The following is a 14,029-nucleotide window of genomic DNA, read 5'->3' on the forward strand; positions in this document are numbered from 1 at the left end:
GTATTTTTTCCCTAGATATGTGTAATGATGTTGAGCAAAAGTGGTGTTACATTTTTGTGCTGGAAATATATGTTTTTGACTAGTACGACTTTCAGTTAAAAAGCTGTGATTTTGTTTTTATTTTATTATTTGAATTCTTATGTTTTTTCGGAGAAGATCATTGAATTTTTATACATTAAACTCATAAAAAATTAGGTGTGTTGGATAATCTCTTGGTTTTTTCAATATTTTTTTAATAATCAGGACGTTGTAAACATCCGTATTTCAGCAGGAAGTAGATTTGTTTTGTATGCAGCTCCCCAGCTGACTACAGCGTATTGGAGATTTGATTGTACTATCGCGTGGTAAACCGATGTTAGACTTTCAGTGGTTATAGATTGGAAAGTTCTTAGATCATTACTCTACTCGAATTTCAATGGAAGGTGCTCCAAAGAACTAAAGGTGCAAAAGTTTTAACGATTTTAGGTAGACAAAAAAATAGTGTTGATTTTATTAGCTAATGAAATAATTAATTCAGCAATTTTATTTATATTATCCTCAAATTATGACAAACTTTAAATACAGTGAAACCTCCATCTATCGTTTTTGAAGAGACCTGTTGAAAAAAAGCTGTGAATGTGGGAAAACAATGAAAGCAGGAAATTAAAAAAAAAAACACTAAATACAAGCATAACCCATCGGTATATGAATTTTTATTTGTGCATCTGTGCATACTTGAAAAGGATTATTACCGTGCAGTATTGCACCCCATATTTCCCCAAATTAAACACTTTTTATGCTTTTATATAGATTATAATTTTATTGTGAACTATCTAAGTATGTGGAAAAATTTTTGGTCGCCCCAGTGGGGCGGGCAATATGCCGATGCGTAAAAAGTGCAGCCCCCCAATCTTGGCGGCAGGTAGCCGATGGGTTAATAATAATAACTGAATAATTTATATTGTGCCGTTTTTGTGAAAAATCACCTCAAGGCACTTAAATGTTAAATATTTGAAACAAACGATACTTATTTCACACATAACTGAATGTGATTACTAAAAAATATTTTATATTCGTAATATGTGAAGTGTAACTTTTAATGTTTGTAATTGGTAAAGTTAAATCTGAAATTTCAAAAACGTACTATACTTAGATTGTAACTTTATTGCTGTGCATATATTATAGGCGGTTCATTTTGAAACCTAGATAAGTAAAAATATTGCAGGCGCGCACTACAAAGTGTTTCGTATGTCTATAAAATATTTTATCTTATTCAACGAAATAGATTATGTACTATCAACAAATACAGGCATTATTATTTTTTTGGTAAACTAATGTTTAAGACAAGATTTTTTATGCATAGCACAAAGGGTAACAATTATTTTACAAGCAATAATTATTCACCTGAAACACTCATCAACATTGAAAAATCTCGTGATAAAAGATAAAAGACGTTTCAGGCGAATAATTATTGCTTGTAAAATAATTGTTACCCTTTGTGCTATGCATAAAAAATCTTGTCTTAAACATTAGTTTACCAAAAAAATAATAATTAATATTTGACAAGTTCAAGTATTTCACCTAAAAATGTAGACAATTTGTCTCGACGCCATCTAGTGAGAGAGTTTAGCACTTACAATGCCTTTCTCATATAAAATAAAGTTGGTTGTTTTCAGGTGAAAAAAATGTAACAAGCAGTAATTGTTGAATGAAACACTAGTATATATTGAATTATTTCGCAGATAAGAGATAAGCCGCCATAGCTCAGTAGTCAGAGCTGTCGACCGGAAATCGAAGGGATACGGGTTCGAGTCCCGTTGGCGTCATGTATCTTTTATCAGGAGATTTTTCAATGTGGATGAGTGTTTCAGGCGAATAATTATTGCTTGTAAAATAATTAAATACAGGCATATTCTGAATAAATGGATGTAATTTAAAAGGTGTTGCATTTAGGCATGTATAAAAATACCTTTTAACAAAATGAGTCAAAAACAAAGACATGATTATTGACGAATTTTTAAATATTAATTCCACACAAGAGGCCCTGAGGTTTTGCACTCGCCATCTTCAAAGATATTAGGGTGACTCAGTTACCCAATGCATTTTATCATTTTGATGCTATTTTAACCCGGTGGAAATTGCTCAGGTCAAACAGTCAGAACACCAGAAGAAGAAGGAAGTACTCACTGAATGCCGCGGGTATTGGCCTTTGGACACTGGCTGAGCTTGGCCAGCGTGCACAGCACTCGGTGGAAGTTGCTCAGGTCAAACAGCATGGACGGGTCAAACAGGTCGGCCTCGCGCAGCTGCAGCCGCTCGTGCGCCGCCTTCAGGAACACGCGGATGTTGCGCAGACACAGGAACTGCGCACAAACAAACATAGGTCATAGTTATTGCGCAAAAACACTATCCACTACTGGCCACACGAGTAAACACCTAACAATATTTATAATACTGCCACAGTCATTTGGAATAAAAGAATTGGGGTCCAGTGGCATCAAATCACATAAAACGACTCGAGATAATTTAGAAATGCATCATAAAGACCATATTAAATCTTTAAACAGTTTGATGTTCCAAGTATACAAAAAATATTCAGGTGAGGACACCTCAAAAAAGACAGGATAATTAGATAGGATAATGCTAAGATGTTTATCACCCATGTTTTGTGCTGTTTAATACTATTACTGTCTGTCTCATATTGTGATGCCATGTGCCACCCGTTGTATTACAATACTTCTTTCATTTGGTAACTGAAGGTGACGTGAACCCTTTCCAGCAAAAGGTAGGTCCAGAAACATAAGTCCGTTTGACGATCCACACCTGAAGTGGAGTTGTCCATCTTGCCGACCACAGAGCTAGTCGCCGGCACTGTACACCCCCCTCGCTGGGAGCCCTCAAATCCACGAACCTAACAGTATTCAATCCTAGGAAACACGTCCTTGTAAATATAGTAGTGGAAGCATGGAACAAACTCTCACCACATGTCAACCACGCTACTAATATAAATCAATTTAACGTTTCGAACAACAGACCCTTTGTGAGGGAAATCAAAAATAAACTCTCAAGTGTTTCAAGTGCAAGCGATTCTGTTAAAAAATTTTTTGCACTTTCGCATATCAAAAAATTCTAATCAGGGTGAAATTCCAATGCCAGCAGCGCATCAACGGCTTGTCGGCGGGAAAAAATTCTAGTCACTGGTGTGTGAACGGTTTTTCCAGAGGTTAAAGCTCGATTGGATTCTCATTTGGAGAGACGAAAAGTTTGAATTATTGTGAAATTAAATTCGAGCACGTCAGTAGAATGCTGCCTGCTCATTAACTAATAATTTTAAAAAAACAATAGCCACCACGGGACACGTGGCAGATGTGAAACATAGAAATTGATTTTTATTGAAGGAAATACAGGGTTTTCCAATAAGAGGTGTTATTTTGAATAGCCTGCTATTTCGGTAGATGTTACTTTTGAAGCTGTCATTTTTTGACATTTGACAAGTAGAAACTACGCCATTAATAAAAATGGAACGATACACGCTTCAACAATGCATTGAAATTATCAAGTGAGTGAATCAAATGATTACTTGAGTGAATCAAATAGAAAACATCTTGAGTGATGAGGCCCATTTCCACCTCGGTGGCTTCGTCAACAAGCAAAATTGTCGCATCTGGGGCTCGGAAAACCCAAGAGTTATTGTTGAAAAGCCTCTCTATACTCAACGTGTGTCTGTTTGGTGCGGTTTATGGTCCGGCGGAGTCATTGGACCTTACTTTTTCGAAAATGAGGCTGGAGCAACAGTTACGGTGAAGAGATTGCGCTATCGAGAGATGATTAATGATTTTTTATGGCCGGAATTGGATGGTATTGATCTGGACAACGTTTACTTTCAACAAGACGGCGCTACGTGCCACACAAGCAACGAAACCATTGATCTTTTACGGTTGAATATCAAAATAACACCTCTTATTGGAAAACCCTGTATAATGTAAGTAAATAAGTTTTTATATTTTCGATAATAAAACAATTCTTTTATTGTTGTTAAAATATACACAAATAAATATATTACAATGCGGTTAAGTTGTATCGTAAACGAATAATTTTTCAATGAAGAAATACCATAATAATACTCAAGAAAACATTGATGACTTTGGTGAAAATATTTATATTTGATATATCCTTCAGTACTTTCAACACTTTTGTTCAGTTTCCAATGTTTTCTGTTTATTTCAAATGCGCTGGTTACGATATTTCATCAAAACGACAATTAAACACACATTTAAAAAGTGATATAGAGTCATTAAGAGTGATGAAACAAAAACTAGGTTAAATAGTTACCTATGTAACCTATTTAACCTAGTTTTTGTTTCATGACTTTATATCATTTTTTGTAGGTGTGTTGAACTGTCATTTTGATGAGGTACCCGGTCACCAAATGCGCTATATACAACTTATTTTTTAAGTATCCGTAAAAATAAATACTGTTTTAGAAACTGGATAAAATTATCTTTCCGGTGTATGCATTTAAAATAAACATTACTATTTCTAAATAGTACTAATAGTAATAATACAAATAATGAAAAATGTTGTCAAAAACGCTAATGGCATTTTCGATTAATTTTTTACTCCAATCGTAGACAAATTGAGAGAACTCGATATATCGAAAACACATTCGATTTGTTTTGAGAAAACTGTAGCTTCACTATTATCTTGTTCATATAATAAAAATTAAGAAATAATTTTTAAGTTAAACCGACTGTCGCGATAGCGACGCAAAATTTGAATTATTAACAAATTATTATAAGCAATAATTCGTCGCCTGAAATATCAATACAATCGAAAATATGTCCAGAGTAAAAATAAATGCCACCGACGGGAATTGAACCCGCGCCTTCTGATGTCCGGTTAGGTGCTCAATTTTATTTTTGTAGGAAAGGCTTTGTTAGTGCTAAATTTGCCACTAGATGGTGTTGAGACATATTATATCTACATTTGTTGGTGAAATATTTTGACTTGTCAAATAATATTATTTTTTAATGATAAACTAATGTTTATAAGACAAAGTTTTATGCATAGCACAAAGGATAACAAATTATTATAAGCAATAAAAAAAAAAAGTTGGTTGTTTGGAGGTGAAAAAATATAATAAGCAGTAATTGTTGATTGAAGTACTAGTACATATTGAATTATTTGGCGTGTTGGAAATAAGCCGATGTGGCTCAGTGGTATCAGAGCATCTGACCGGACATCAGAAGGTGCGGGTTCAATTCCTATCGGCGGCAGTTACTTTTACTCGTGAGATATTTTCAATTTGTATTGATATTTCAGGCGACTAATTATTGCTTATAATAATTTGTTATCCTTTGTGCTATGCATAAAACCTTGTATTATAAACATTAGTTTCTCATTAAAAATAATAAATTATTAATTTTTGTTATTTTAAAATTTTTTTAGTAGCACGCAGTATAAATATTAAGACAAACTGGAAAGCATTATTATTTCTCTTTCTAACGTCAAAAAAGCAAGTTTTTCAGAATGGTTAAAAGAAAGATTAAAAAATATGGACGCCGGGTCATATATGACCCAAAAATGCTGGATGTGTTAGTTGAGTAAAACCTCAAATAGTAATATTTAATCATTAAAGATATTATTAGTGACTCAAAATGAAATAGAAATATAGGAAAAAGATTCAGTAGCATCTAGGAATTTCAGTCATTCTTCGATGCGACCGAATCTTTTCCTGATTTTTCATTAGAAAGTCGCTAATATTGTCTTCAATTATGAAATAATAAAATAGAATGTAATGAGAAGTGAGTTAGTTGAGCTTCACAGTTGCACTCATAGAGGGCAGTGCAAAGAGCTTGCGTGGAAGTCCGTAAGATGGCAGCTAGTATCCAGTAGTCGCCAGGGCCAGTGAGAATGCTCCCAGACAAACTTACTGTTCCCAGATCTCATTTAGCCAGCTTCTAGTTAGGTCGACTATCGAGTCACCATTGTAATACGCGAAGTATTAATAAATCCCTGATCTATCACAAAGAACCAATTATTTATAATCTCCTTCCACAACGAGTTGGAGAACTGTTTGTGGGAACACAACAGAAAGAAAAATATTCTTGCTACAGAAAGTCTTACTTGCAGAACAACAAACTTTACTTTGGAATGAAGAAAGATATTTGAGATTATAAGAAGAAAGATATCAGTGATCGACAAACCGGTGGGTGCAATCTGTTAGACATAAATTGATAATAGTTTTACTAGTCTATACTTAATAATAACATACATCATTGCAGAAATGTATAATTTATTTGTACAGCGCCCTTGAGGTGATTTTGCAAAAAAAAGGCGCTATACAAATCATCCAAATTATTATTCTTATTATCAGCTCCAGGACAACGAAACAAAGTTTACACTTCGATGGACATTCCTTGCACAGAGTTTTGGGGGCCAGCTGGAAAGAGCCGATGAATCACGAGGGTGGCTTAAGTGTCGTTACATGCAAGCCCGTCTTGTAATGCTTGCCACGCAAGAGTCAAAAGATATTTCACATCAATAATAATTCGATACTGTCGACTTGGACGAGCTACAGCTTTTCACCTTGATTGGTGAGCTCTGGCATTATGAACTTTGAACAGCTTTTCAATCTAGAACTTCTAGGTCAATGTAACTATTCTCAGCAACCATAGATAATAGAAACAAAGGGAAATATGACATATAAGCGAGTCGACTGTCGCCAAGCTAAGTGACAGAGCTAGTGAAAATTATGCAATTGGTGCGTAGGTACAAATTAAGGCAGGGCGCCGCTGTGTATAGATGTGATTTACAATAATATGGATGAACAATGTTTGGGACACGCATTGCGCATGTGCTTTCATACTAATAATGGTTCATGGCCCATCTCCCCTTGTTTCTATTATCTATATTCATAACACTCTGTTAATGCTACTGTTTCATTATTAAATTCAAATTACATAAATGGGATGGTTGGTAAAAATTGCCACATGGCAATAAGCCCACTGTTAATAAAAAATATTCAATGGTAGTTTTTTTGGTTCCATAATAACTCAACCAGAGATGTGCTTTATTTCAAATAAATCCATTTCAAATGGAAATGCAAAATGCAAAATGGGTATTTTCCATTTTGTATTTTAAATGCTTTTCTAAAAACCATTTTGCATTTTGCATTTTAAATGCTTTTCTCAATGCATTTTCCATTTTAAATGCTTTTTTGCAACATTCTTCCTACCATCTCCACTCATCTTTTTTTCATAAGCCCCAAATATCAGTCGGTCCTCAACCTCGCTATGAGAGATAATTTACATTTGTCAAGTTGCTCCCTGGTAGGAGCCCTGGCAATTGAGTGATACCATTACAAAAAATACTGATTCAAATACTGAACATGGGGCCATGACGCTGTAATATTAAATGTTAGATAGCAGTTTCTATGTTTTTACGTTGGCAACATTAGTCCCGCGTAAATTTTTTGTGGTTTCATAATCTGTAGTCGTGGTGTTTTTGGATTTACCATCATGTAATATATTTGTTCTACATTGATGTCCATTACTAAATGACAAAATTGTTTAAAAATTCTATAATTATTTTAATTGTTTGACCTGAGAAACCATTTTGCATTTTCAATGCATTTTGAAAATAGGTATTTTGCATTTTGCATTTGAAATGCTTTTCTAAAAACCATTTTGCATTTTGCATTTTCAAATGGAAAAGTTTTGACCCATTTCCATTTTGCATTTCAAATGGTTTTGGGCACCCATTTTGCACATCTCTGAACTCAACACAGTGACAATTCAACACACTTTTAAAAAGTGATATAGAGTCATTAGAAACAATGAAATTTTTTTTTTAACTTAACCTAATCTACTTAACCTAGTTAATAAAGCTTTTGTTTCACCACTTTCCATGACTTTATATAACTTTTTAAAGATGTGATGAATTATCATTGTGATAATTTATCCGGTCACCGTTTTTTTTATATGAAACCGCACAAGAGTCCCAACTACTCCCAACTTTTCTGGAGCCAGTGAGACTACGGCTTCCCCAATCGGGGTATGTTGTGGGGCTGAAGGTAGTGAGGAGGGTAAGGAGAGGGGAAGAGGAAGGTGGGGAAGTACTTGGCTATTCAGATATGGTCACCAAACACGGCCAAAGTCAAAATGGTGGTCCTAAGCAAGGGCGATACTGAGAGTACCTTCCACTCTACGTAGTAGTTGGTTATTGGATTTTTTTTATAATTTCAATTTTGTTTCATTTCTTGAATACGTGTGAGGGAGATGTATGATAATAATCACATACGTAAATCATTTGTTTCATTTTCAACGGCTCTTTCGTACAAACTATTATGTAACGTGTAAGAGCTGTAGCATTATTGTGATAAAGAACATACGTTTTGTTACATTCGTGCCGTAACCGTAAGAATTGCAAAAGCGCCAATTATGTGATCAATTAAACACGAACTTTAGAAGAATAATTATGTTATTATCTCCGATTATGTAAAATCTCGTTCATCATCTTCAAGATTTTGAAGATAAGATTTCCCCGCGGCTTTTTTAAGAATCAAATTGCATAACGTCGACGGCATTCCATCACCGCGTATGTAACATCACCGCGTAAGTCATCCTGAAATGCCATTCGACGGCGGTCATAAACCTACATCGTTGGGATTATTATAGGATTTTTTCAATGTAAGGAAATAGTCCTACAACGAAAATAGTATCACCGCGCATCTCATTTGCCTTCCGTTTGGGTAAAATCATCGCCTATCTCAGTCGTTGACCAACAGTCATTGCCGCAACACGTTATTTCGCTGATTACAACAGTTTTTTTTAAATTTATGAGTTTTCTGTTCATCGGATGTCTTACAAAAGGTATGTATTATGAGACTAAGTAATTATATATTGCAAACATTGTTTTGTGCACACGGTAGACGTTATTATTAATCATTATGAACTTACGCGTTGATACACTTCGCAATGATTCGTTTCATTGTATCGGAAAACGTGAGATACGCGCTGATTCATTATTTTTTGATTTGTCCTTTTTAATTTTTGTGACTTTACTAATAATTATATATTATACTTTACTATTACTTTACTAATAGTATATAGCGAAACAAATATATTAATTATTTTTTTATTTTTTATTTCAGTAACAAAATGTTCGATTCTAGCGATGATGAGTTATTTGTTGATGCCATGTGCAAAGAACTCGGAATAAATACATTATCTGACAAACAGGGCAGTGGAAAAAAAGTTGGTGAATGTTCTACAAATGAAAATATAGAAAACATTGATATAAATAATTTGGAATTTTCTTGATTATTCCCAAAATCAGCCACCAACAACAGAAGACAGTGCGGAGTTGATCTCGATGGTATCTCCTGAATACATATGCCAACATATTACCTAATGGCATTAATAATAATTCAACATCTTTTGTCATAATAAATAATGAAAAGATTATAGTTGATTCAACTTCAATTGAAATGCAGGTGGTGGATTACAGTACTCCTACACCAGGTACTATATTATCTCCCTCGGAAATAATAGCATCCCCATCAAATCGGCCGAGTGATGGCGACATACACGCAGATTCATCAAGATTATTAAAAAAGAAATTGAGGATGCAAGGGAAAGATTATTTAGGCTACAGAAGAAGTTTACTGCAAGATGTGAAATTCAACATGGCACACGATGTGCCTAAAGAAGCTCGTCAAATGGGTCCAGCTTGCAAATCCAAAATGTGCATTCGATCAAAACTACCAAACTGTCCCAAACTTAACCAAGGTTCTAGAGAATCTATTTTCTAAATGTTTTGGTCAAAACTAAATTGGGATCAGAGAAAACAATTTGTTGCATCTAATGTAATGAAAAAAGAACCCAAACAAAGAAGATCGGAAACAAGTGCTTCTCGTAGACAAGGCACGTTGGTGTATTTTTTGCCCATTGAAAATATTACAGCCCAAGTTTTCAAAATGTCGTTTTTGAATACCCTGGGGATTAAGGAATGGACCGTTAGGTATTGGGCAGAAAAATCAAAATCGGCAATGATTCCGATGTCATCCATGACGAATCAGAACAGGTGACGAACAACAGGAAAAATTCTAAAAAAATGTTATTACTGAAGTTTTTTCACGATCTTCCAAAACTCGAATCGCACTATTGTCGTAAATCTACAAAAAGCTGTACTTAGAACCAATAATCAAAAGCTTGGCTCAACTGTATGATATTTATTTAGATTATTGTAAGGAAAATGTAGGAAGTCCCATGAGTTGCAGAACTTTCGAAAATGTGTTTAAAAAAGAAAACATGAGTATTTTTATGCCCAAAAAAGATCGGTGTGACACATGTTGTGGTCACGACGTTGGGAATATTAGCGATGAGGTTTGGAAAAGACACATCGTACGTAAAAATAAGGCACATTAAGAAAAAGTTAAAGATAATATAGATTCCAAAACTTTACAAAGATAGAATTAAAATAAAAGAATCCAAGTGGAAACATTTACAGGAACTGAAATCTGTAATACCGCAAGATTGTCATAGCTATTATGATTCATTACTATATCAATAACTTTATTTTTTATATTTTTAACATTACACGAGGTACCTACAGTGTAATTTTATTTTTTTTAAATAAAAAAATTGATGAGCTAAATTTTTACGTTGATGATTGTCGGTGTCATTGAGTAACTAATAATTTTGTGTATTTTTATGATAAGGAACCTATCTACTATTTTATTTGTCTAAATAATGTCATGTAACATAATATTACTTTGTTGTAAAATATTATTATTATTAAAAATAAAAAAAAATAACATTTGTTTCCACGTTCTCGTGTTTTAAAACTATAATGATATTATATACCTAACTCCCAACAAGAATAAATTTCCGCGTAAGTCTAAACTTTTGCCGTATTTTACTGAACATCACCGCTTAAGTCATTTATTATTTTATTTTCGGTTAAAAACGTATATGTGTTTAAATACATAATTGTAAAGACAATTGAACATGAAAAATAAAATAATTTGCCGCGATTTCGATGTAAATATATTAAGAAAAATGGTTTTATGTCTCTCCTGAAAAGTGGCCAAATATGATTTACGCGGTGATGGATTGCCGTCGACGATAAGTTTTCTTTATGTCTGCGCAATTTATAAAAGAATGTATGTTTTTATATTGAAAGAAAAGTCGTTGCATACACAATTTGATACTTGACGATTGATTATTACTTGGTTGCATCAATAAGATATATTTCCGCTGGTTCCATGATAACTCAACACAGTGACAATTCAACACACTTTTAAAAAGTGATATAAAGTCATTAGAAATGATGAAAAAAAATATAATTTCAACCTAACCTAACCTACTTAACCCAGTTAATAAAGTTTTTGTTTCATCACTTTCCATGACTTTATATAACTTTTCTAAAATGTGATGAATTATCATTTTGATAGAAATATATGGAAAATGTAAACGACAAAGTGGAAAAAAAAAACATATTGATAGTGAAAACGAAAATAAATCATTGAAGCAGAAGATGATACTAATGAATCGAAACGAAACATGAAACAGAACAAGACGCAGAAAAATAAGAAAATTTTGGTGGAGGGTATGGGTACCGTTGCCCCGGGAACCATTCATTGGATATCCGCCAAAGGTCACCCCAAGTGGTTTGCTACGTTTGGCGACTTAGCAGGGGTGCCCGGGTTCATGGGGTGAGGATTGTCTAGGTCTTGGCGGTCTACCGGTACCTTTTTCCTTCCCAGTTCTTTCTCTCCTTCCTTTCCTTAAAATAACCCTCCACTCAGCATCCGCAAAGATGACATAGGCCCTAAGAAGAATTATTTTCGTAGTGACCTCCTGTGTGGAGATAATTTCATAATTAATTTAACTATACGAAAATATTCCGCATAGGACCCATACTAGTCGTGCTTTGTTTAAAAAAATATAATAATAGTACCAAGTCTGCAAAAGTAATCACACAAATCAATAATACTATCAGTTAGATGGTTTGCTTACAAATTTATCTTTTTCAAAATCAAATATTTAATAATGCCTTTCCCAGGAAAGATAAAATAATCTCAGAAATAAATATTACTACTAGAATATAAAACTGTGCAAAACCAGATACAACATCATTTGTAAGAACTTGCTACTATCAATAAAAATAACCCTGATTTGGGTAACAGGATATAAAGGAATTGAGGGTAATGACAGGCTGATGGAGTAGCAAGGAAAGGGGCGAAAGCACCACTTGCGGGATCCAAGCCGGCCGTAGGAGTAGCAGCTTGCCACACCAAAATACATATTGAAAGGTAGGCCAAATTCCGGCACTGGGAGGAATGGGAAAGGGCACCCAGAATGAGGTCCAAAGTACTCACAAACGGACCAGACCCAAGATGAACCAGACAACTACTCAATATGGACAGTGCACTCACTGAGGGAACTGGTAGGACTACTAACGGGACACTGGAGACACATGCAGCTGTTGGAAGTGGAAAACACCAACAGATGCAGGAAATGTGAAGAGGATGAAAAGACTCCAATTCACTTTTGGTACCAATGTCCCGCTCTGTTGGGAACAAGGCTCAGATACCTGGGAAGACACATTGTAGAACCAGAAGACATATCCAATGACAACCCTGTTTACAATTACTGTTAAAGGATTGAGGTAAAATGGGAGATAACGCAATGGGCGTATGGCCTAAGTGCTCACGGGAACTACATGTAAACCGTATCCACTCTATAATTGGTTTACTAGTTATTTGTTTAAAATAAGTCTTTGTGTGAGAATAAATGGCACGAATTTATACGAATTTATGGCGATAAGTGGAGTGCCGCAAGGCTCTCATCTAGGGCCCATTTTGTTTATAATATTCATAAACGACATTGTTAATGTATTTACTGATATAAACGTTCTACTGTTTGCCGATGACATGAAACTTTATAAAGAGATTTACCACATTAATGATTGTATTACACTTCAAACTAACTTGAGATATCTTTTTGAATGGTGCTCAATCAACAAATTAGCATTAAACATAAATAAATGCCAGTTCATTCATTTTTCCAAAATAAGTAATCCTATTTTTTTCAATATTCATTAAATGATGAAAATTTAATTTGTGTTAATAAAATTATTGATCTAGGCATTATGTTCGACAGTAAACTCACCTTTGTATGTCATATTAATAATATTATCAACAAGGCCCTAAAGACTCTTGGCTTTGTTTTGAGAGCTGTAAAAGATTTCAATAATTTAGGAACATTTATTATGTTATATAAAACCCTTGTCAGATGCCAACTTGAGTATAACTCTACGTTATGGTCTCCATTTTTCAATATTCATTCAGATAACATTGAAAAGATTCCCTGCAGGGGTAGGCAGAGAGGACAAACTGCCAAACAACTCTGTCTTGGGACACACTTCTTGCCTTATCCATATTCATACACGAGCTGACATGATGACCGGATAACTCATCAAAATGACGATTCAACACACCTATAACAAGTGCTATAAAGTTATGAAAAGTGATGATAGGTTACATGTATCACTTTTTATAAGTTTGAATTGTCATTTTGAGGAGTTATCATGGAACCAGCTGACATGTACCCGACGTTGCTGGGGGTTATCCTTAGGAGATAGACAAATACCATTGGAGGCCTTTTTAAGATATACAATTCCGTAGTATTTTCTACTTTCTATAAATATAATATGCATGTATTATACATATAAACCTTCCGGGAGAAATTCTCTAAATGATAGTGAAATCAACATCCATTGCAGTTTAGTAGAACTAAGCGCACAAACAGACAGATTAACAGACATTATTTTATACTATTTAGAGATCATACTTTAAAATTGATTCACTGAGTGTACGGAGGCATCATAAGGATGAACTATTCCCGTATTAAGTAGTTAACAATAATATTCAATGCCCAGAGTTGCTAAACAAGATTCCATTCAATGTAGCTGAGCGTTCAACACGCTCTTGTGTCCTGTTCAGGGTGGATCAATGCAAAACGAACTCTAAGCAGAATTCTTG

The 14,029-nt window shown here is 34.3% G+C and overlaps 1 protein-coding gene across 1 annotated transcript in view; it reads right to left on the minus strand.

Annotated features, from left to right (window-relative positions):
- The window catches only part of Vav (Vav guanine nucleotide exchange factor), a 61,623-nt gene that overhangs the window by 36,958 nt on the left and 10,636 nt on the right, over window positions 1-14,029 (minus strand). Inside the window, exon 2 of the mRNA XM_089643613.1 lies at window positions 2,167-2,342. Coding sequence (XP_089499739.1) covers window positions 2,167-2,342 — 176 coding nt within the window. The remainder of the gene's footprint in view (window positions 1-2,166; window positions 2,343-14,029) is intronic.

This window comes from Hesperophylax consimilis, chromosome 19 (genome assembly GCF_061612785.1).
Source record: "Hesperophylax consimilis isolate HC1 chromosome 19, BYU_Hcon_1.0, whole genome shotgun sequence".
In the NCBI taxonomy this organism is placed as follows: domain Eukaryota; kingdom Metazoa; phylum Arthropoda; class Insecta; order Trichoptera; family Limnephilidae; genus Hesperophylax; species Hesperophylax consimilis.